Source organism: Cajanus cajan, chromosome 11, assembly GCF_000230855.2.
Source record: "Cajanus cajan strain Asha chromosome 11, NIPB_CcT2T_4, whole genome shotgun sequence".
Taxonomy (NCBI): Eukaryota; Viridiplantae; Streptophyta; class Magnoliopsida; order Fabales; family Fabaceae; genus Cajanus; species Cajanus cajan.
In genome coordinates this window covers 37,598,499-37,624,374 of record NC_138527.1, presented here as the reverse complement: position 1 = coordinate 37,624,374, position 25,876 = coordinate 37,598,499, and the positions used below count along the sequence as shown (strand labels likewise).

Here is a 25,876-nt window from a genome sequence, read left to right as displayed (position 1 = left end):
GATGAAGAATTTTCCTTGAAAAATCGACTACCCATGTCCTTATCAGTTGTCACTATACAACCGGTGGTGTACTTATGCAACAACGATAAAATGAAGAGAAAGCACAATTTCAAGTCATGCGTAAAACACTTACCTTTATAGGGTGTCTCAGTGACTTTACATGTTTTGTACATGTCTTAGGAGTATGACTATTAAAATTCAAGCTTTAAACTTACTGACTAAAATTTATTTGTTGTTAGATTTTGTTAAACAAAAAGACTACTAAAAGGCCAATATATAATTCTTTTATTTTAAATACAAAAGTCTATCTCAAATTAGTGTAGACCTTTTTTATTGTTGAGTTGACCTGACTTTATTTAGTGAAGAGTCATATTTTACAACTCTCGATGAAAAGTTACAGTTTTTGACTTATGGTAAAAATTCGCATAAAAGACATACATGAATGATACAGCCTTTCAAGAATTTTCAAAGTCTCTTGCAGGTAAATTTTATTTTGCAAAGTTCTTATTTCTAGACAGTTTCTATTTCCATGTGATGAAGAATTTGACAGTCTGTTTCTTGGGATGGGGACCATTTCAGAAAACTCCAAGATTTCCACAAGAATACAGGAACCACCGCATAATTTGTTCTCCTAATTATAGGACCTTATTATGATATTACTTATTAGTCAATTACTATTTAATATTTTTCCTCCCTCCGACATCTCTGACTATAATATATAATTTGTTTACAATATTTTATCTTCATTCTGCTGAACGGAGCGGTAATCTGTGATTAGTTTCTTGCCGCAGGTAATGATTGGAGTCCGAAACTTTTAGTGGTCCTTGTGTTCCGTACCATCACAACAATGCGACACAATCAGTGATAATTAACTGAATACCAGAGTGGTCTTTGGAATGCTCAGAATTCAATGTGATATCATTCTCATCGTTGGAACTGGAGTTTAGAGTTTAGACTAGTTTTGTAGAAAGAAATGGGTTCTGTTGGAGGGGAAGATGCAATTCAAGAGCCTCATGGTCACGAAGAGAGGATTCTTGTTTCTGTGCGGCTTCGCCCACTCAACAAAATGGAGCTTGCGAGAAATGATGTTTCGGACTGGGAATGCATCAATGACACTACCATCATATACAGGAGCAACCTTTCAGCTCCTGACAGGTCACTCTACCCAACAGCATATTCATTTGGTATGAAGACACTTCCAATTTTCATCATATTTGATTTAATTTAATTCCTATAATGCAGCCCCGGATTGTTGTAGTGATTCCTTTTGTAAGCCAAATGTTTCTGTTTTATGTTACAAATCTGGTCCAATCTACTCATGAAGTTGAAGTTGGTCCAATGGTTTTGTTAGCGAACTTATTATTCTACCATGTTCATAATTGGCTATTGTAAAATTTGTTTTCCTCTTCTGATCTGCCTCGCTTTGCTTTTTTGTTTTGGCTATAGACAGTGTATTTCGGTCAGATTGTTCTACAAGGCAGGTGTATGAAAAAGCAGCTAAGGAAGTTGCTCTTTCAGTTGTCGGTGGCATCAATTGTGAGTTTCTTCCCTTTGTTTTCTATTCATCCTTCATCAACATACATGGAATTTCCGTGTTAACATCTTTTTTTGATCTCTCCTCCTGGGGTCTGATTGATCAGCAAGCATTTTCGCGTATGGACAAACAAGTAGTGGGAAGACATACACCATGAGTGGCATAACTGAATACACAGTAGCAGACATTTTTAACTACATAGAAAAGGCAAGTGAAATATGAACATGTCAATGCATTACCTTGTCTCTCTCAAAAACGTTTCTTTGATTTGGTTTTATCTTTTTACAGCACACGGAGAGAGAATTCATGTTGAAGTTTTCGGCAATTGAGATTTATAATGAATCTGTTAGGGACCTCCTTAGTCCAGACTGTACTCCTCTCCGACTTCTTGATGATCCAGAGGTAAACATCTTCATTATATTTTACAGAGATAGTATATGTGAATTTTACCTACTGTCTGTCAATTTGACAGAGAGGGACAGTTGTTGAGAAACTGACTGAGGAAACCTTAAGAGACTGGAACCATTTTACAGAACTTCTTTCTTTCTGTGAAGGTAAGTGAATGATTTTTATTTCGTCACAGTTACCTAGACTGAATATATTTCATTTTGTTTTATTTTCCACTTTACAATTTTTATTTTTTTTCGTCCAGCTAGAGCTAGCTGCTTACTTATCCTTCAATTTATTGCAATTTTGCAGCTCAAAGGCAGATAGGGGAGACATCACTGAATGAAGCAAGCTCCAGATCTCATCAAATTCTAAGACTGGTAATTTATGTTATTATTTTTGTTAAAGGGCTACTAACTTTGTGAACTTTATGTTATTCACTTACATTCCCTCAACAATTTGGTTCCTCAGACGATTGAAAGTTCTGCACGTGAATTCCTTGGAAATGACAAGTCTAGCTCTCTTTCTTCTTCCGTGGTATGACTGATTCCCTTAGTTAATAGGAAAACAATTGAAGTGTCAGCTTTTTGTGTTAAAGAAATTATAGGAAATCAAATAATTTTTCCTTTTCTTTTTTTGGGTACAGAATTTTGTTGATCTTGCTGGAAGTGAGCGAGCATCCCAAACCAACTCAGCTGGCACAAGATTGAAAGAGGGTTGCCACATAAATCGTAGCTTACTAACTCTAGGAACTGTTATCCGCAAACTCAGGTTAGCTTATGAAGATTTTGTTTTAATGTTTGTGACATCCCAAAATACAGAACCTTTGCTTCACATGTAATTTAACTTCAGATAAGCTTGAAAGAGTACTGAGACACAATCTGGATTCTCAGATGTTATAATGTTGTTCACTTTTATAACTGCATGGCTCTCTTTAGCTACACGAGACTACTGTCCTTGCAATGGCTTTTGGTATTATGGTTTATAGATCTTTCTGATTCTAACAGTAGCACCCACCACATATAACTGTGTTGAATACAAAATAATTAATAGATACAAATAAAGTTCATTTGTCCCTGGCCTTTACTGTCACTACTCACTTTTAATCTTGTTCATTTTGATCAAATGGTCTATTCTATTATTTGTTTTTATTTTCTCTTTTGGTGCAGATAGGTAACTATAGCAAGCATTGGCAAGTTATTGAAGGAACTAACGTCTACTATAAAAAGCCTCAAACTCCTTCACACTTTGTTATGTATTTACATTATCCTTAGGATGGAGTTACTTAGCCAATCATACTGTGCTACAATATATTTTACTGCTATGGGACATTATAAACAGACATGCTTTATAGTCTTTTTTTTATTGTTCCATAATTCAATATAATTAATGTTTTTTTTGAACAACCAATATAATTAATGTTTGACATATTAGCAATAATTTATTTAATTTGGGAAGTCGTGTTGAATATTTCTTTAATTTCATCTAAAAATAAAAATTTCGGTTGCAGCAAGGGGAGAAATGGACATATTCCTTTCAGAGATTCAAAGCTAACCCGCATATTGCAGTCCTCATTAGGAGGCAATGCTAGAACTGCTATCATCTGCACCATGAGCCCTGCACGGAGCCATGTTGAACAAACCAGAAACACTCTCTTATTTGCAAGCTGTGCAAAAGAAGTGACAACTAATGCACAAGTCAATGTAGTGGTGTCTGATAAAGCACTAGTCAAGCAATTACAAAAAGAGTTGGCTAGACTGGAAGATGAATTGAGAAACTCGGGGCCAGCCCACCTTACATCTGATACTGCAGCATTGTTGAGAGACAAAGACCGTCAAATTGAGATGGTAATTATAAAGATTTTGTACTAAAACTGAATATCTTTTGTGGTTTAGTATAGGTTTGTAGTATGTATCTGACACCACATCTTGGAAAAATGCTAAGATTCCTCATATATAAAATGATAAAATATATGAGCCATGCAGTTTTACATGTAATATCCTTGTACTTTGAGCAGAGTATGAAGAAAATTATTTCATATGAGGAAGGATACGTTATATAGAAAGAAGGAAGAAATAGAAAAAGGAACTAATAAATACTATATTCCCAAAATTAACTAGAAATCCAAAAATTATAAGAATGAAATAAAAATGGAATAGTTGACTGTAATCCTCTCAATTAATGAGATGCCATGGTTCTCCTTAAATTTAGGGATTGATTTCAGACATTTATTATTAGTTAATGTAGTATATATTGTCACTTGATTGTTGATTCAATTGTTTTTTTTACTGATTCTGCAATGTTATACTGTCCAAATCTAATCACATACCTTCTGTATTGTTGCATCTCCTTAGTTACATACTCCAATACTAATTTGTTATGTTGAACTGTCCTCCATTATGAGGCTTCCACCTAATATTGTTTCCCGGAACGTTTCATCTTATGCTGAAAATTTCCAACATTAAAACCTAAACTATTCTTGCTTCTTTCCAGTAGCAAGTTATAGATCATTTAATGCTTTTTAATCATAAAACATTAAAACCTGAGATCTACTCTCTTTGTGACACTCCCTTTTATACATGTTTTAACTTGGAACCTTAGGTAATCCATCACAATCCTTGTAGAAGGTTGAATTAAAAAAATATATTAGTTATATATATGTAAATTTCCTCATGTCTTGACACTTAAAGAAAATTTCTAATTCATCTTCTATTTACATGCTTATCGAATGGTGCCAAACATTTTATGGAAAGCATCAACAATAAAGTCTACTTGAGATAATTTCTTTCATTCCACTAGATATATTTTTTTTTTTTGAGGTGACAAGTCCAATAAATGTGCTTTTTATATATAGTCACTGAACATTTGATAAATAGCACCAAGGAATGAGGACATTGAAGCTTACCTACCTCTGAGCATTTGTTTCTTGTTGGTTGAAATTTGTAAATATGAATTTTGTTAATATGAACGATGTTACTGTCCATGCAGTTAAAGAAAGAGGTAAAAGATCTGACCTTGCAGCGAGACCTTGCACATTCTCGAATTAGTGACATGCTCCAAGGGCATGGTGGTAATGTGTCTGCAACAGAACTGGTGAGTATATTTGCTTGCCCAAAAAACATTAAAAATAGTAAATGATATACCATTTTTTTTTTAATCTAACCAATTTTCTCGTCAAATCTCCAGGAAAGTTTGGATCCTCAATATCCAAATTTACATGTGAGAAATTCATGGAACTTTGAAAATCAAAGAGAGGAGCCAAATGTATTAAGTCTTGACGGTGAAGAGAGTGTCAGGTCTTTTGATGCATCTCAATATTCAGATGGACATAGTTTCAGTTCTGATGAGAACTTATTCCAACTTCCTGACCTTGAAAAGAATCTTCTGGTCAGAAGTTCTTCCCCAGGGCTTCCTAATGATTTGGATCAGAAAAATGTTGATGATCAGCATGAAGAGGACAATTGTAAGGAAGTTAGGTGCATTGAGTTAGAAGACCTAGTTACAAACACTCGTACACACTCAAACCAAGCAGATTCAAGATCAAGCACATGCACTGATTCTAATGCATCATCTCCTAGCGCAAACACAGCTCTCTCAGGATTGATTGTAGTTGGTAATAGAGAGAAGGAAAAGCTAGATTCTTGTCCATCTGTGTTAAAGGAAGACAGGAGGTTGAACCATTTGCACCAAGATTTTGTTCTTCCCTCTCCAAAAGAAATTTCTGTGTGCATGACAGGAAACAGTACTAGTAGTTCTAGAAACTTGAAGTTGAGCTTGAGCCGAAGTAGAAGTTGTAAGGCAAGTTTCATGAGGAAGTTATCTTCAGATTGGTTTGATGATGAAGATGTAATTCAGAGCACACCCCCAATAGGGAATGAAAGAAACTTTGCTGGAAGACCTGAGAGCGTTCTGAAGAAGATTTGTGCACTAAATTATAATGCCAATGCAGGAAGGCATTCATGTAATGGCCTTGGGAATTCTGTGGAAAATTCTGCTGTTGATGATGTACAGCATGTAAAATCCTATGAGGGTAATAGGCCCTTGGCACCAAAAGGAAAGGAAACGGAAAATCTTGAGAACATAAATTTACTTGCTGACCATAAGGTAAGCTTTTATTATACAGTTTACTTCTTATGTTTCCCAGGCTTTATGGCCAAATATCGGGTCAAACCCAATTAATAGTATAGATATAAGTAGCACATGCACATGCCAAAAGTTTGGATATGTTGAGAATTCAATTAGTAATTGTTTAAGTTGTTTTGCATGACAGATTCTGGGGACAGGATTGGATCCCAAAATGTCTACAAACGATGTCAAAGACATTGGATTGGACCTAATGCAAGCTGATGGAGAAAGTCATTTAGACTGGCCTTCAAAATTCAAGAGGCTGCAAAGAGAGATCATTGAATTCTGGAATGCTTGTAATGTTTCATTGGTTCACAGGACTTACTTTTTCCTTTTATTCAAAGGGGATCCATCAGATTCTATTTACATGGAGGTAGAGCTTAGAAGGCTATCATACCTTAAGCAAACGTTTTCCCAAGGCAATCAGATAGTGGAAGATGGACGAACCCTCACACCTGAGTCAAGGTAACATATTTCAACTACCAAAGTTTTAGGTGTGTTTAGGTAAACTTTTCCATAAGCATTTATAAGAGAAAAAATATAAAATAATTTTCTGAATAAGTTAAACTAGTTTCTCTGTAAGTTAAAACAAGTTTCTGGAAAAGCTAATATGAAATAATTTTTACAAATTAGCTTATAAAAAAACTAATTTTATTTTCTTTCTTATTTTCTTTTCCTACAAGTGTTTATAAAAAAATTATCCAGACATGCCCTTTATTCTATTCCTTTGCAGATCTTTAAATTGAAACTTTACATCTTTTACGATAATAAAACTAACAATGTCTTTCACTTGAAAACAGCATGAGATACCTTAGAAAAGAGAGGCAAATGTTGAGCAAGCAAATGCATAAGCGGCTGTCTAAATATGATAGACAGAACCTTTACTTGAAATGGGGCCTTCGTTTGAGTTCAAAGCATAGGAGTTTGCAATTGGCCCATCAATTGTGGAGCGACACAAATGACATGGACCACGTTAGAGACAGTGCATCAATTGTTGCAAAGTTGGTTGGTTTAGTAGAGCCAGAACAAGCATTTAAGGAGATGTTTGGACTCAACTTTGCCCCACAACCCACAAGTAGGAAATCTTTTAGTTGGACAGCCAGTGTAAGGCATATTTTGTGAGTTTGATCGGATTACTTTTTAGGTAGTTTGGTATGGCCATGTGAAAATTCCCAGGCTCTATATGTAACATAGATAATTCTTTTGCCCCTTATTTTAGAAACAAATTGAAATCTGTTGTATTGTATGTTTCTCACTTTGATTGCTATTGATTGTAAAGTGGTTTGTAAAGGATGTGCAATTCTGAGGTTCTGTTGTAGATTGAGTCCAGGTGGAACATTATGAATGGTTCAATACGGATTGTTATCTGGATTTAAAAAATATGTTGTTACGTGATTTTTTGCATGTGATTTATTGTAACAGTTCATTCTTTACTTGACAGTTGACACTAGGAATCATAAAACCTAGATGGATAGAATTAGCCTTGGACAAAATGATAACTTGGGTAATTGAAGGTGGGAATGTGTTCCTAACAGTCCATTGTTGCTATAGAAATCTTTATATCAGTGAAAATATTATTTGGGGTGATTCAAAAAAATATTGTTTGGAGACTAGCTGATGTTGATTATACTTGTAATGATATAATGATAGTGATCGTGATCAAGCTAACATAAATTTGTTTGGGTGGTATCTTTTAACCCTAATCTTCTATTTAATTTCTTACTAATTTTGAAGTTATGCATCATTTGTGTGATTTTTGATCATCATTGATATAAATTTGCATGAATCGGTAAATATTGGTTCTTGCACTCAAATATTAATCATATTAGATAAAAATCACTGCATATAGGTCGTGTTTACCATTTGTTTCGATAATTCTTAGATTCTTGAATTTATTGGCTTAAAGGTTTCAACTTTCAAGAAAGATTATATATTGATCCACTCATTTAAAAGCCCATTTCATCCCGTTTTGAGCATCCATTTTCCTCCTTAAATAAAAGACATGAATTTTTTTATCCAATGGAGTCTGTCTAGGAGTGGGTTGAAATAGTATTTATATGTTTATTTTTTTCGTCATTATAATTTTTATAGATAAAAAATATTATTTTTGTATTTATTACATTGATATAATATATCAAAATATAAAAATAAATTTAAATTAATACTTACTAAAATTATAAAAAAAATGTATTGAGAGAAAAAAATATAATTTAAAATATAATAATTCAAAAATAAAAAATTAAAAAACAACTTCAAATCAGGCCCATTAAATTTGAGTTTATCTATTAAAAAAACCATTAATCTAATGTGCTGAGTTTGGATTTAAAATTTCAATAAATTTATAATATAAAATGAATTATTTTTTTACAGCATAAAATAAATTATTTAAAAAAAATTGGAAGCCAGATGAAGATCAGGGGTGATTTCAAAACTTACGTAGCATATTTAAGATTTTTTTAAAAAAAATTTACACAGAAGCACACGATATAATGTTGAATTACAAATTTACAATTTTTTTTCTTTACGGATATAATTGATGTAATATTTTAAACTTAATAATTAAAGATTAATTTATATTTATAAAATTTGATTTTCGTTAATTAAATATTATTTTAACATAAACACTAACCCATCTAAGAATATCAAATTGACAAATTTACAGTTTAATATAATTTCTCACCAGTCAAACAATAAAAAAAATGGTGTTGTATTACAGATTACAATCTTAATACAATGGACGAATTTGACATGCATTTCAAAATTGATGAGTCGTATTTTTTTTATAAAAAAAATACAGTGAGTCCTAACCTCCGTGATGTTTGCTTGATTTTGTTGGGCTATATGGCTAACTTACGAGCCCAAGACCGCTATGTTGTTTTGTAAAGGTGTCAAAAAGTCAATTCGAACGAGTATGTTGATAAGTTGTTTTTTTTTTATATTTTTTTTAACAATGGTCTATTCTTTTTTCCCCACAAAATTGATAAGAAAAAGAAGTTATTCTCTCACAAATCCATATTATATATCAGATGAAGCATAACATGAATTTATAATTTGTTAGGTTCAATTCAATGCCGGATATGTCTTCTAGTATGGTCTTCTGGTTCTTCTTTATTTATTTGCATGATCAAAATTTACAATGTTAACTTAAAATGTGAAACTTGCAAATAAACTTATAAAACATTTATTAAATCATATGTTATCTTAAAATTTTGGTTGAATTTAGTTATGCTACAATCTAATTGTAAAATCAATTCCTCTTGCCATTATTTTTTTTTTAAGTTAAATAATAATTTTATTAGCTAAAGTCTCTCGACTATGTGTTTTGCATATGTTGGGATTCAAACAAGATTGTTGGGATTCAAACAAGTCCCACATCGATAAAATAATACAACAAATAACAACTTATATAATACAAACATACTTCAATGATTGAGAGGCCTTTTGGGTGATGATCAAAAAGCAAAACCGTGAGGGCTAAGGCCCAAAGCGGACAATATCTCATCATCAGCATATATTTTTTTTTAAATCATTGAAGCGTGGGTTCTAACGACAAATCAGAAGAAGAAGAAAAATCTCATATAAAGATTTTTATAATATTAAAACTGAAATAATCATACATGACTTTTAAAAAAATATACATCTTATAAAATTAACAATTGTAATATCTTACAACGAATGATAATCTAAGAGTAGATGATAGTATAAAAACATTTACATGGTTAGTACGTTCATTATAATTAAGAAATAATAATAAATTACAAATAAAATGTAGTGCATCATAATATAAACTGGACTTGGGACTTTAGACATTTTTTAAAAAAGAAATTAAATATTTTATATTTTTTTTCCTATTTTACTATTTCTATTTAACTTTTCATGTAGGAAGGAAAATTTTTCAACCTTGAAAAAGATAGGAACTAAGGAGAAAATATTTTTATCTACAATTAAAATACCACAAATTAATGTTAATAGACAAAAGTCAAGACCAAAAAATAGGATAATTCAATGAGTCAGCTTAGTCTAATTCACTGTTCAACTTGTTAGGTTAACATTTTAAATTATGAGAGTTGAAGGGTTAAAAGTATAACTTAAACCATTTGAATGGATTATGTGGATCAATTTTTTGAGTTGAAGTCATTTTAAACTCCTAGAAAAATATGAAGCCAAATATAATTAAACATGATAACTAATTTTAATCTTAACTATTAATTGACATAGTATAATTTTAATTTAAATTATATAATAACAAATAATAGTTATATTTTATTATATTGATTTGTTTTAGATTAGACTTAAGATACAATCCATGTAATGAGCTAATTCATCCTAAAGTGTTACATTAATGCAAAATCAATAGTGTTAATTGAGGTCAAAATACCTTAATGCCAGTTTTCTAAAATATATCTTAGGGAAATAAATCTTACATGTGTTAAAAGTAAAGGTACATTAAATAGGATAATATTGTTTTTAAAAGGCCTTGAGTTTACCCAAAAAAAATTAGTTTAACTCAAATAACTATTAATATAGTCAATGTCATTATAACAAATATGCATTTCTTACACACCGTTATTTTGGTAGATTATAAAATTTTTATTGACAAAATATTTTTTTACAAGCACTCATCCTTTTCTTAGTGTCTTGATCTTATCAAATAGTTCGTGATCATAAAAAATTCTAGACCTCAATTTTATAAACTTCTTACTTAATTAATGTCAATTAAAATTCAATTAAAGTCGATATTCTATTTTAAATTGAACTTAACTGATATTGTAAAGACATTAATTATCATTTATTAAATATCATTCCGTTAGAAAATAATATCTTAAATATTAAAAAGACTAATATACAGTAAATACTTAGATAATTAGAAAATTTGTTATCAAATTTACTTCTTGATTTTAATCATTGAATTGATAAAGAAGGGTTTGATTGAGCTCGTTCAAAAAGAATAAATACATAATTTTATTCTCAAAAATAATAATTTGTATTGATTCAATTCCTCTGTGTATACAATATACTCTTAAAATCTATCAGTGCCATGTTGAACTAACCCTTGTTTATGTTAATTTTTGAAAAAAAAAAAATTAGTTTGTAATTTAGAATAAGTTTTTTTTTGGTAAAGAAAACAAAAAACAAGCAAGCTAAAACAAATTAGGTTAACTTTAAGAATGAATTTAGGAAGTTCAATGATTAAATTATACATACAAACTTTTAAGAACTAAAATTGCAAATTTTTTCTATTTACTCCACTTAAAAAGGTTGAAATAAAAAATCACGTTCTATGACCATGATATGAATATAAAAATAAAGATTACATATAATATACTCTTATAACATCAAAAAGAAGAATTTTATCACTTATAATAACTTTAGATAACTCCACATCTATTTAATTATTTCACCTAGCAATCAGAAAAGGAAAATATACACATTTTTATGATATATAGATGGCTTGTTCTGGTTAAATGGTGAGAACTGGGAAGGTGAGAGGAAAAAGATGTGATTCTTTCACAGGCTATAATGCACGCACCACGCTGGTCCCGCTTTGGTCATGGTCCGAGATCTCTGCACCAAAGGTGGTTGTAACTTGTAAGGTTCCTCTACTACAAAATAAAGAAATTGGTCCAGTCTAATTAAATGTTGCAAGCTACAATTGCCAAAAATTTTAAGTGGAATTTGTATATTGGGTGTGCCTTTATTATCCTGTTTCCCAATCAAGGCTCTGATCAAATGGTGAAAAAATGTCACTCTGATACCATTCAATTCAACCACAAACATATACACAGCTAAAATTGAATAGCCTTTATGTTGCTGTGATGATGCCCTCTACCACTATAGGGATTTCAGGCACAACAGCTTCTCAACACTGTAAAAGCTCTCATTTGAGGCATGGCCAAACAAATTCCATTTCTCACCCAAATAGGTCACTCCTACTCCACCCAGCTAGTGATCAATTTCCTGGGTGGACCATTGTACAATTACAACAGAATTATGAATTGGAGGATCATGTTGTTAAAGTGAGACCTTTTTGGTTGGCATAATGCCTGCACTAGGTTGATGGAGCATTCAATAGTGATCCTTTTCTTTCTATCTTTTATTACCCTCCTTGTTTTTCTTTAATTACTAAAATAATTGCAATCCAATGTCCAAAGACACTGCATTCATTTAAAATTATTGTCTTTACACTGTCAAAATTTTCAACTAAAGTAGCAGCGGTGTGACTATCAGATTTGTGGCCCACCAAATTATTGATTGACCTTAATTCAATTTGCTGCTTGGGATTTAGCCTTTTGCTGTACTTTCACACTATAGCTTTATGGCTAAATAGATTCAAAAGCCTAATCAACAGTGCAAAACTTGGCACCTTTTGCTTTCAACTGTTGACCATTCGTTTGAAAGGGAATGAACCATGCACAACTTTTTAACTTTTTCAAGAAAACACCTAATGCCCAGCCAAAATTATGGGGTAAAACTATAAAGTACCAAACATAAAAAAATAAAAATTACGTTTAAGCCGTCCCAACATGAAAAACCCTAGCTTTTCCAGATATACTCAATCATCACCGTGTTGGCCATTGTTTCAGCCGGACCATAACACTATTCGTCCATTTCCATTTGAATGGCCCCAAGAGAGAAAAGACAATGCTTGATGTAGACCACATTGCAATCTAAATCCCTAAACTAACAAAGAAATACAAATCCAATAAATAACTTTTCATTTATAAAACCTTGTCCTTTTTTTTTTCCTGGAGAGAACCTATGAATCGAGGTCAATACCTATTTGATTTTAAAAATTTGACATCAAATAATTCCCTACTTTATTTTAACAATCCCTTCTTTAATTACATTAAATTTTGCAACTGTTTCCATAATTATAATAACTAACCCCGACACTCTCAACAATATTTTGATTAATAATTTGAAAAAACAAAAATAAAGGGGAAAAAAATGAAAAGAATAGCTCAATGATTCAAGCCATATCACATCACATGAGGTTAAAAAGTTTGTAGACGCAAGGGTCCCAGCAGAACATCACACACACAACACAAGCACAGTGCCGTTTTTCAAAAAAGTGTTCGTTCAAATGGTTCTAGTTCCAGGAAGGAGAGAGAGAGAGAAAGACACAAATAAAATATTATTAATAATTAATAATTAATAATAATAAATAAGAAGAAATAGTAACAAGTAACAACACAATGCACAAACAAAAAAGAGAGAGAAGGGAGAGAGAGAGAGGTTATGGCGTTATGCAATGAAAACTGCGTTTTCATGTACGAGACACAGAATTAGAGAGAAGTACACATTTAGCTTAGAAACGGAAGTTGCTTCGCCGAATCTGGAAAATACGCACTCTCCTTTCTCAGTGTGCTAATGTACGCGGAAGCTGCGCACATTGCTAACCTCAGCACCCTGTCATAACCTTCTCTATTATTCATTCTTTCACTCATTGCTTCCGCAACGGTAACCATTAGCAAACAACAAGCGTTTCGCGTTCTCATGCCTACGCTTCTCCTCCTCGTGGTGTTATGCGCACCGCTCTTAACGTGCGCCGACCGCACCGCCGTAACCGTCGCGGAGATCCAAGCCTTGACGTCCTTCAAGCTCGACCTTCACGATCCCGCCGGAGCTCTCGACGCCTGGGATCCCTCGTCGCCGGCGGCGCCCTGCGACTGGCGCGGTGTCGGCTGCACTAACGGCCGAGTCACGGAGCTGCGTTTGCCTCGTCTTCAACTCGCTGGCAGACTCAGTGAGCGCGTTTCCGAGTTGCGCATGCTGCGCAAGTTAAGCCTTCGTTCGAACTCCTTCAACGGAACCATTCCTTCGTCGCTCTCCAAATGCACGCTCTTAAGGTCTGTTTTCTTGCAGGAGAACTCGTTCTCCGGCGACCTTCCGCCGGAGATCGCGAACCTCACTGGACTTCAGATTCTCAACGTCGCGCAGAACCGCCTCTCCGGCAGCGTCCCCGGCGAGCTTCCTCTCGGCCTCAAAACCCTAGACCTCTCGTCGAATGCATTCTCCGGAGAGATTCCGAGCTCCGTCGCGAATCTCTCTCAGGTCCAGCTTATAAACCTGTCGTACAACGAATTCTCCGGCGAGATTCCGGCGAGCCTCGGGGAGCTTCAGCAGCTGCAGTACCTCTGGCTGGACCACAACCTCCTCGGAGGAACTCTTCCTTCGGCGCTTGCTAACTGTTCTGCGCTTCTGCATCTGAGCATGGAAGGAAACGCGCTCAGCGGCGTGATTCCGACGGCGATTTCGGCTCTTCCAAGGCTTCAGGTAATGTCGCTCTCTGAGAACAACCTCACCGGCTCCGTTCCGGCTTCGGTTTTCTGCAACGGTTCGGTCCACGCGCCGTCGCTGCGGATTGTCCATCTCGGATTCAACGGTTTCACGGATTTCGTGGGGCCTGAGACGAGCACGTGTTTTAGCGTTCTTCAGGTTTTGGATATTCAGCACAATCGCATGCGAGGCACGTTTCCGTTGTGGTTGACCAACGTGACCACGTTGACCGTGCTTGATGTTTCGAGCAATACACTTTCCGGCGAGGTTCCGGCTCAAATAGGAAACCTCGTTAAGTTGGAGGAGCTGAAGATGGCTAATAATTCCTTGTCCGGCGCCATTCCGTTGGAACTCAAAAAATGTGGGTCCCTACGTGTCGTTGATTTTGAAGGCAACGAGTTTGGCGGAGATGTTCCTTCGTTTTTCGGCGATATGACTGGTCTGAAGGTATTATCTCTTGGTGGGAACCGCTTCTCCGGTTCGGTTCCGGTGAGTTTTGGAAACCTTTCATTGCTTGAAACATTGAGTTTGAGAGGTAATAGGTTGAATGGAAGTATGCCTGAGGTGATAATGAGATTGAATAATTTGACCACACTTGACCTTAGTGGAAACAAATTTACTGGTGAAGTTTTTGAGAGTGTTGGGAATTTGAATAGGTTGATGATTCTCAATCTGAGTGGCAATGGCTTCTCTGGAAAAATTCCTTCTAGTTTGGGGAATCTTTTTAGGTTAACTACGCTTGATTTGAGCAAACAGAATCTTTCTGGAGAGTTACCACTCGAGCTCTCGGGGTTGCCTAGTCTGCAAGTTGTGGCACTTCAGGAGAACAAGCTATCTGGGGATGTGCCTGAAGGGTTTAGCAGTTTGATGAGTTTGCAGTATGTGAATCTCAGCTCTAATGCCTTTACTGGGCATATTCCTGAAAACTATGGCTTTCTTCGTTCGCTGGCTGTTCTTTCGTTATCTGGTAATCACATTACAGGAACAATCCCTTCGGAAATTGGAAACTGCTCTGGTATTGAAACTCTCGAGCTTGGGTCGAATTCTTTGGCTGGTCACATTCCTGATGATCTCTCTCGCCTCACCCTTTTGAAAGTGCTTGATTTGAGTGGGAACAATTTAACTGGGGAGGTGCCTGAGGAAATCTCCAAATGCTCATCGTTAACCACGTTGCTGGTGGACCACAACCATCTTTCAGGGGCCATACCTGGCTCGATTTCGGGTCAGTCAAACCTAACAATGCTGGATCTCTCTGCTAATAACTTGAGTGGGGAAATTCCGAGTAATCTTTCTACGATCTCTAGTTTGGCGTACTTCAATGTCTCCGGAAATGACTTGGAAGGTGAGATACCACCAGTGTTGGGATCCCGGTTCAGCAACCCCTCTGTATTCGCGGATAATCAAGGTTTATGTGGGAAGCCATTGGACACAAAATGCGAAGATGTAGATGATAGGGACAGAAAGAGGCTGATTGTTCTGGTTGTTGTCATTGCTTGTGGAGCTTTTGTACTAGTTTTATTTTGCTGCTTTTACGTTTTCAGTTTATTGAGATGGCGTAAAAGGCTGAAAGAAGGAGTATCGGGTGAAAAGAAAAAGAGTCCCGCCAGAGCCAGTTCTGGAACAAGTGGAGGTCGTGGCAGCACTGACAGTGGGGGACCAAAGCTAGTTATGTTCAACACCAAAATTACACTAGCGGAGACCATCGAAGCAACAAGACAATTCGACGAAGAGAACGTGCTGAGCAGAACAAGGTATGGATTAGTGTTCAAGGCGTGTTACAACGACGGAATGGTCCTTTCCATTCGCAGGCTCCCCGATGGATCATTGGATGAAAACATGTTCAGAAAAGAAGCCGAATCCCTGGGGAAGGTGAAGCACAGAAATCTAACAGTTCTCAGAGGTTACTACGCTGGACCACCTGACATGAGACTCCTAGTCTATGATTACATGCCCAATGGGAACCTTGCAACCCTCCTCCAAGAAGCTTCTCACCAAGATGGCCACGTTCTAAATTGGCCAATGCGACACCTCATTGCCCTAGGAATTGCCCGTGGTTTAGCCTTCCTACACCAATCCTCAACAGTTCATGGCGACGTGAAGCCACAAAATGTCCTCTTCGATGCAGATTTCGAAGCCCACTTATCAGATTTCGGGTTAGACAAGTTAACAATAGCCACCCCAGAAGCCTCCACTTCAACCTCCGTTGGCACGTTGGGTTACGTATCGCCAGAAGCAGTCTTAACAGGGGAAACCACAAAGGAGAGTGATGTCTACAGCTTTGGCATCGTGTTGCTTGAGCTACTAACAGGAAAACGACCTGTGATGTTCACCCAGGACGAAGACATAGTGAAGTGGGTGAAAAAACAACTGCAGAGGGGTCAAATAACGGAGCTATTAGAACCGGGTTTGCTTGAGTTGGACCCAGAATCATCAGAGTGGGAAGAGTTTTTACTAGGTGTAAAAGTTGGGTTGCTTTGCACAGCACCTGACCCTCTTGATCGACCAACCATGTCTGACATCGTTTTCATGCTTGAAGGTTGCCGAGTTGGTCCTGATATCCCATCCTCCGCAGATCCCACCTCTCAACCTTCTCCGGCATAACCAAAACTGCAAACTTTTTCTTCCTCCGTCATCTTTTTGTTGTTTAACTTTTAAATCCCCTTTCCTTTTAATTTAATTCAAGAAGTGTAACATCATTAGTTCTTGGTTTTTAACTTGTTTTTTTTCTCTCCGCCGGGATTCTTTCCCACCGTAGAAAAAAATAAAAACAGGAAAAGGAAACATCACTGCCACCTTTTTTTCCATTTTTGGTGGCCATTTTCACGGTTTGTTTCAAAGTAGACGATGGTACCGTATCTACTGAATTGTCCATCTCTCACTTTTTCTATCTAAGCTAGTCAACGTCTTTGACAAATGCAGCGAGGGTGATAAGAAGGGGTGGGGCCCGCGCGGCGTTTGGCGCCAAAACAACGGCATCAATGAATGGGCACTGATTCGCGTCTGCGGAACGGACCTGGTGTTTTCTGACATCATCATGTGGTCTTGGCGCAGGTTCCGGCAACGGAGATGGATGATGTAGCCGTTAACGTTGTGGGGTCCGAGGTACACGCTGTTCCCAAGGGTAGGGCATGGTTGTTTGGTGTGTAACCCAGTCTGGTGCAGCTCCAAAGTCATGCATTCAGTATTTTCCCTCGGTGCGCCACGTGGCGTTTTTTTTAGTAGAGAAAAAAAGGCGTGAGGGACGGCGTTGCGTTATGATTGGCCATTTGGCTTTGGCCCACGGCTCAACAACTCTTGAACCTTTTTTGTGGGTCATCATCATATCCGGCATTTATTTTTTGAATTGGATTCTGTCTGGTTAACATTTTTTCGCTTTTGGGACTTGGCGGGGGCACTTGGCATGTATTGGGGGATTCAGGGGAGGACCATAATAAAATTAAATAGAAAATATGTCTCTGGGTTCTTTTGCCATGATTTGTTAAATTCGCTTTTGCTTGCTATTAAAGAACCTTCCTATTAGTGATGGGATCAGGTTATGTGGGTGTAACTGTGAGTCCAACTTGCATTTTTCTCTTTATCTAAGGTATCCATTTCGTAGTATGTGGTAGTGGATCAAGACACAAGATTCTCCACAAGTGGGACTGGCATAAAAATTGGTAAAGGAAGCGTAGTACAACATTTTTTTAATACATAAAGCAGAAGTAGAATAATATTAAGTATGCACAAGGATCTGGAATGTAAGATGTAATTTGACTGACAGTGAAGACCAGAATAGGGAGACACAAGCTCCTAATACCGTGCAGTGACCGTTAAGGGTCCTTCCAAAATTTATAATCGTTTGAATCATGTGCAAGATGGAGAACTAGAAAAGTGTTTAGTTTTTTTCTTTTTCAGTTTTGAGATTTGAGATATGAGATCGAAGAACGAGTTAAAGACAAGTTTTATTTTGTCTTAAACTTACTTGAGTATTCGTAAACAGCTCATAGTGTTTTTGTTTTTCTTTTAAAAAAATCAAGTAGACACCTTTTTAATTAAACGGAGTTTACATCCGAGCGCTAAGCACGCGTCCCTCGATCTCAAGAGTTTTTCATTGGCCTTCCTTTGTCCTGTATTATTTGTCTTTTAAGTAATATATATCCTTCTTAAAATAATTAACTACATAAATTAGAATGATTCTTATTAGAAGAGGGTTCAAACGACACTGGTGTAATTTTTACTAAGTGTTATACTGCTCAATAACTATATTTTATATTAAATGTGAATTTTAAAAATTTAACTATTAGATTGAAAGTTCATATCTCGTAGATCATATATATCAAATTTTGTTAAAATTGAACAACTTGAAAGTAATCAAAGTTTTCATATTTTAGTATATTTTGAAATGTATATATTACATCAATTTTGTTTTATGAAAATGAAGTATCAAATCATCTTAGATTAATATATTTATATTTTTGTAAATGTATATTAATATATAATAAGTTATATTTATCAAATTATTAATTTATCTATAAATATACTAATAATATTATTGATATTAATTTATCAGTAATATTATAAAAATAATAATATGAAAATTTTATTTATTTAGTAATAAATATATATATATATATTAAAATTATTAAATTTGTAATGGGAGAGGCTAAAATTGCACAATTATGATATTTGAGGGACTAATATATATATATATATATATATATATATATATATATATATATATATTAAAATTATTAAATTTGTAATGGGAGAGACTAAAATTGCACAATTATGATATTTGAGGGACTAAAATTGTTCAATTAAAAATTAAAGGACCAAAATTGCACAATTGTAATTCTTTAGGGACTAAAGTTACCCAATTAAAACCTTGAGGATCAAAATTGCACAATTGCAATACTTGAGTGATCAAAAATGCAATTAAGCCATTTTTTTTAATAAGAGATGAATCATGCAAAGCATCATTATAGGTCCAAGACATCCTAACAACGTTGATATCGTAGGGACTATCAATCATTTGCATCATACTCAATAAAAATTAATCAAAAAATAAAAAAGACAAAAGTAGGGGACTAAACCAAAATCCACAAGAGAAATTAGCAAAATAAAAAAAAGGTAAATTACAATGATTTCTTAAAAAAAAAAACTTGACACAAATAAGAAGAACACCCTACTAGACAAAATTAGCTCTAAAAGAAAGGTCAAGAGCAACCAACCGATCAACACATTGATTACCTTCCCTATAAATGTGTGAAGAAATAAATCCATGGATGTTGGGAAGTGAAAATATCAAGGCCATCTACCTCTTAAAGGTCAAGGAATAGTTTTTGCATTAGATAGAGTAAGCAACACAAGCTTAGAGTCGCTTTCGAGCCATAAATTAAATCACCCCTATCATAAGTTGTTTCAATAGCAATTATAGTTGTCGCTACTTCAACATAAGATGTGGTCTTGATACCAATATAGGTATAGAATCCAACCAAAAATTCACCTCTAGAATTTCTAAATATTCCACCACCAGCTGCATGTCCCAAACAACCAACAGTTGTCCCATCTATGTTACATTTGAGAAAACCACTAGTTAGAGGATGTCAATCAACTTATATGGTCCAATGAGGCTTGGGAGGATGAATAATGTAGGAAAGTTGTTTAAGAAAATGTACATTTTCCCAAGAATGAGAAAAAACAATTATTTACCAAAGTACCAGATAACGAAATAACTTATTGAATCAACACAATGACATTCTCCACAAGAATAGCGATATTATTAAAATGAACTTGGTTTTTACAATGTAAAATTGTCCAAATCACTTGCATAAAAGCGGTAGGTAGAACATCCTTAACCTGCCTACTCCATGATTTGCTAAAGAACAACAATAATGATACTACCGAAAAATGGTCTAGTGGATGATTAATAATACATTGCAACCAATACCAAATTGAAACAACAAATGGATAGTTGAGAAATAAATGTTCAAAAGTCTCATTAGAGAAATTGCAAAGACTGCTCATAAACACCATCGTGATACCTCTTAACTGTAAATTGTCATCAGTAGGGACTTTATTATGAATCAAATGGCAAACTAAACAGGTCCTGAAGGGAGGAATAACTTTTGACCATATAAAAGATGCCTAAAGTTGTTGCAATATTCTAGGTTGGTATTGATAGGCCTCGCAAAAATTCAAAATCCCACTATTAGAGCACTTCCAAATGACTCATCTTCCTCCTAAAGAGTCAATAGAGCGCATAATCTATCCAAAGATTCCTTAAAACCTGGCAAAAGGTTTAACAAACCTTGTGGAATGCACACATTGCATCAGTTACAAAAATAAAAAGAGTGGCTTGTTAAGATTTTGAAGTATGAAGAAGACTGACAAAAGATGTCTCCATGCACCAGCTATCAACCTAAAAGTTGATTTTATGTCTAGTACCTAATACCCAAAAAGTATTATCTTTGATGATGGATCAATGATCATGAATCGAAGGCCAAATGGAAAAAGACCTATGACTAATCAGAGATTGGCCCTTGTGTAAAAATCTAGCTCGCATAAGCTTGACTGAGTCATTCATAGAATAGAAGAAGTCTCATATCTACTTCAATGATGTTGCTTTATTAATTAAGGATGACGATCTGAGCCCAAGACCACCATCTTTCAATGACAAGCAAACTTTTTTCCAAACCTAAAGCTCACTTCCTTCAAGGGCTATTTGATAGAATTGTTGCAAAATTAGTTTCTTGAATAGAGTTCAACTTGTTAACTATGGTATTCATAGGTTGAGTTTCTCTTTACGCTATCTCTTGAAAATGGGAATCCCCAGATATACGAAAGGCAAACAACCAAAAGAGAAACTCAACCTATCCTAAACATTTTCTAAGTATTTTTATTAGTTTCTATCTTAAGTATAGTTAGTTTTGTATTAATATAACTAAACAAATGAAGAATATTAAGATAATTAAGGTAAAGAATATTTTTAATCAAAATAATTAAATTATTTTATATGCATGAATTAATCAACGCATTTATAATTCTGTGTAAATAAGAAAATTACACATAGTTTAATTTTATAATTTATTGTTAATTCTTAATATATTAAGAAAAATGATTTTTATTGATTTTAAAAATTTATTATTTTTCAATTCACTAATTTACTTTTAACATTATATTTTTAAAAAGGTATAATATATTTAGACACTTTAATTTTAATATATTATTTTTTGCCTTTAAAAAGAAAATCATATTTTGTGATATATTAAAATATTATAATTAGTCAAAATTAATAAATTGAAATATAAAAATAACACTAAAAGTAATATGTTAAGAATACATTATAAGCGTGTAAGTAAATTATAGTATTTAAAACAAAGTATAGTATTAAAAGTATTTTAATAAATTAAAAATTAAAAATTATAGTATTAACATTTTTTTTTATAAACTTGTTAACTTATATTGAAAATTTTAAAGGGCATTACTACTGAACCTTCTATAAAAGAAGGGTTTTAATACTATAAGTGATATTTAATTTATGTGTCATTATTTGAAATCCTCGTCACTTTTTAAATTTTTATAACTGTTCAGTATCTTTCTAATTCACTTTCTCATTTCTTGATTTTTCCCTTTTTTTTTTCTGTTCACTCTCTCAATTTAGTTCTGAGTTTTTAGTTTTTCAGGTTTCCCTCATCAGCCATTTTTTATTTTTAACTTTTCTTTATATAGTATTTGTAGAAAATTTTGGATTAATTAATTATTTTTTAAGTAACATTTATTTTTAATTTTAACCTTTTTATTTAAGAAATTATCTCTAAATTTAAATATTTCAGCTTTCAACAAATTTTTTATGATATTTTTAAATAAAAAATTTGTTATATGTCAGTTAAAAAAATAAAATTACTAGAATATTAACGAATTTTTTAATTCATTTTTTATAGAAGATAATTCTAATATAAAAAAATTCAATAAATCCTAAAACTTAAATTTCAAAACCGTAAACTATAATATGATCAAAAATAGGGAACTAGATACTGAGATTTGTAAAAGGAACACATGGCTAATATCATATTCGGGCAAATTCAACACTATTAATTTAAGAAAATATGCTAATTGGTTAAAATTAAAACTAGAAGGGGAAAACCAATATTTTAAACCAATTGAGAAAGTAAGAGATAACAGAAGACAAAAGAGAGAGAGAGAAAAACGAGGACGTGAGGAAGTGAAGCCAGAAAAAAAGGGGAAAAAAAACGTGAACAGTTACAAAAGCTAAAAATTGACGTGGATTTTAAATAGTGACACAGCTGCACATCACTTACAGTACCAAAATTCCTCAATAATTGAAGGTACCATAGAAGTTTATTTATTTTTTTTTTTTAATTTTGCATGTCATGGACTCATGGTCATGGATGGACTCATGGGACAGCATCGTAAGTTTCGCAACAAAAAGCAAAAACCATGTAACAAGGCCGAAATCCTTGCATGCAGAAAGAATTTCTTTTTAGTTTGCACATTCATTCATTTTACTCTAAAATAGAACTTCTTATTAATAACTATTAGTAAATAATAATAATTTTTTCTTTTTTGAATACAGATACGGTCTGTGTTTTTTTCTTCTGTTAATAAGGATAATATCAGATGATAAAAATAACTCCAAATTAATAAATAATTATTTTATGGTACATGGTTTATAAAATTGCACTGGTCTAACAAAAAAAGCTCATCCTCAAACATGTAACAAGGATAAGACGGTAGGTATCTAAAACCACATTCTTGTGAGCTAAAAAATAAGGCCTAAAAGTAATCAACCATATGGGCCTGTGGAATAAAAAATAGGTTGGTGATAAACACACCTCCATTTTTATATAAATACACCCCCTTTTTTTTAAATATATGAAATCCCTAAATTACCCTTATTTGCACCTATCTTCTTCTTTTTCCTTCATGCACCTCTCTTCTTTTTTTTCCTCCGCACCCACACCTCTCTTCATCCTCCTCCTCCGCTCACCTCTCTTCTTGTTTTTCCTCCACACGCGCACCTCTCTTCTTCTTTCTCCTCCGCGCACCTCTCTTCTTCTTTCTCCTCCGCGCACCTCCTCATAGACTAGAATATACTAGAATGTGAATTTAGGAGATGACAGCTGTTTCCTCATAGATTCAAAATCAAAATTGACCTGCGAAATTTCAATCATGGAGTAAGAAAGGATTCAATCAGTGGAAGCACTAGTGAACATATAACATTTGATTATCTATTAAAATCAAGATTGCTTGTAGTAAGAAGAACTGCCTCATATGCGACTCTAAACTGAATACTCCAGATGGAAAAAGGCAGGAAAATCTATTAAAACACTTTTGCAGTTTGACCAATTTAAACATTTTCTTCCTTCAATGTTCTCCAGTTTTGCAGGTCAATTGGCATCATGACATGATATAAATAAATCCTCTTGCGTAAAACTTCTTTGCATAAATGCAGAGCGTAAGATAAAGTTGTAAAAAAGTATTTTCATCAATTTAGTATAGTCACTTGTTGAATCAAAAACCTCAACATCAAATGGTCCTTCAGGGCCTGTAAAGTTTGTAATACCAGTTTTGGTGATATCGACCTGGGAAAACATACAGAATGGAGAAACAAGGTTTAGGTTGATGAAACACATTGCAGGCTTATCTAAAAACTGAAACAAGGTGGTAAAGAAAAGGGTAACATTTGTGGCCAGGTTACGAGCAGTACATCTGACAGATCTTCAACAATCAAGTACTCCTTAATTGTTGTTGTGAATTCATTTATCTTGTTACATATGGCAGATCCTCAGCTACCTTTTGCAATTCCACCATAAAAGTATGGACTATCTACGAGGAAACAAACGAATTCTAAGCATGACAGAGAGAAGCAAGGACAACGAGAAGCAAACTGCAGAAAACAAGTTCTAATGGTTTGGAGAAGAAAGTGACGAAGAAGAGAAGAAGAGAAGAAGGGAGGTGCGGAAACAAGAAGGGAGGTGCGCGTGCGGAGGAGAAACAAGAAGAGAGGTGTGCGTGCGGAGGAGGAAGAAAAACAGAGGTGCGCGGAGGAGGAGGAAGAAGAGAGGTGTGCGTGCGGAGGAAAAAAAAAAAGAAGAGAGGTGCATAGAGGAAAAAGAAGAAAAGAGGTACAAACAAGAATAATTTAGGAATTTCATATATTTAAAAAAAAAAAAGGAGGTGTATTTATATAAAAATGGAGGTGTGTTTATCACCAGCCTAAAAAATACAGTGCATAACAATGATCCACTAGCCCTTAAAATTTAGCAGCAATTCAATATTTAGTCCGAAAACAAACGCTCTGTTCAAAAGCCTTTTAGATAGAAACTATTAACAAAACAAATGGGTCAATAATGCTTCCGAGGGTTTTCTATAGAGTGATTATACATGTAGAAGTATTATAATTCACACAATAATTTACATAATATCATTTTTTTCTATCTCTACCCATCTTATTATTTATTTAATACATCAAACTTTTCTCTTTCCTTCTCTTAATTGCAAAATTTACTGTACAACTATCATTTCCCTTTTCCACATGTATTATTTTGTACAATGGAACTCAAACAAAAAAAACAGTGTATCATAATCAATATTCCTCCAACACAGAAGGTGTAAACGAATCAACTTGAGCCCTAACTTTCTCAAATTAACAATGTTTGATAGTAAATTCCACGAATTAAACTACAGTGCTTTGTTTGGTTAGTAAAAAAAAAGTGAAAAGAAATGAGATAAAAGAAAAGAAAGAAAACAGAAAATGCGATATTTTTTAGTTGTTTGGTAGGAAGAAAAAAAATATAAATATATATATATATATATATATATATATATATATTATAAAAAAAACAGATTTTATCTTTCCATGTTTGACTGATGAAAGTGAGAGAAGAGAAACTGATGCATGCTACTTTGCCAATGCAAAGCTTGCGAAACTGATTTCTGTACAAGTCAAGGGGTAAATATGTTTTATCATAACAAAATCCATGACCTCTTACCTCTTTCTTCCCGATTTGGGCACAAACATTTTTCGTACCAGGGAACAAGGGAAAGATAATATGCACCCATTTTCCTTCACTTCTACGAGCAAAACCGAACAAGGGAACCTGAACTTTTCTCATTTTTTCCCATTCTTTTTGTTTCATGCTAACCAAGCATAGGAGCTTTAAATTTCTTAAAATTAATATGCACCAACACATAGTCCTAACCTGATCCAACCTCAGTTTCCCTTGATTAGTCCATATTAAATTGGTTAATAATTTTGACACTCAAACTCGGTCATACTTTTTTCTCTTCAAATCCGACCCAACCTAATCTTGGATCACTCCTTAAATGTATTTTGCGTAACAAGCCACCCTTTTACAGAACGACATAAACCGAACTATTTATTTATTTACAATTCTATCCATGACTTACACGAATTATTGAGTCACTCATCAGTAAGAAATGAAATGGTCCATGATGTTGAAAATCGTTATAAAAGAAATCAGATTGACATTTGGCACCTAAATATAACAAAAAAAAAGGAGGTCTTGGGGAGGGTGAAGTGTTGAA

General features: G+C 34.1%; 2 protein-coding genes and 1 long non-coding RNA gene across 3 annotated transcripts; 2 read left to right on the top strand and 1 right to left on the bottom strand.

The window, feature by feature from the left end:
• Positions 1-554: 554 nt before the first annotated feature.
• On the top strand, positions 555-7,280 carry LOC109800108 (kinesin-like protein KIN-7F). Its single transcript, XM_029271780.2, has 13 exons — positions 555-1,184; positions 1,447-1,536; positions 1,641-1,741; positions 1,823-1,936; positions 2,007-2,088; positions 2,234-2,301; positions 2,393-2,458; positions 2,568-2,692; positions 3,432-3,768; positions 4,910-5,014; positions 5,108-6,025; positions 6,192-6,511; positions 6,847-7,280. The coding sequence occupies exons 1-13, from the start codon at positions 974-976 to the stop codon at positions 7,166-7,168; spliced, it is 2,859 nt and encodes a 952-aa protein (XP_029127613.1). The 5' UTR covers positions 555-973; the 3' UTR covers positions 7,169-7,280.
• A 5,939-nt stretch (positions 7,281-13,219) lies between these two features.
• LOC109801043 (Leucine-rich receptor-like protein kinase family protein) lies at positions 13,220-17,143 on the top strand. The gene has a single exon (XM_083066435.1). It carries the CDS (start codon positions 13,544-13,546, stop codon positions 16,925-16,927), a length of 3,384 nt encoding a protein of 1,127 aa, XP_082922561.1. The 5' UTR covers positions 13,220-13,543; the 3' UTR covers positions 16,928-17,143.
• Positions 17,144-22,946: 5,803 nt separating this feature from the next.
• On the bottom strand, positions 22,947-25,045 carry LOC145953107 (uncharacterized). Its single transcript, XR_014430654.1, has 3 exons — positions 24,036-25,045; positions 23,892-23,910; positions 22,947-23,481 (listed from the first exon to the last, which is right to left on the bottom strand). It is a non-coding gene; the product is annotated as an uncharacterized LOC145953107 (long non-coding RNA).
• Between the last annotated feature and the right edge of the window lie 831 nt (positions 25,046-25,876).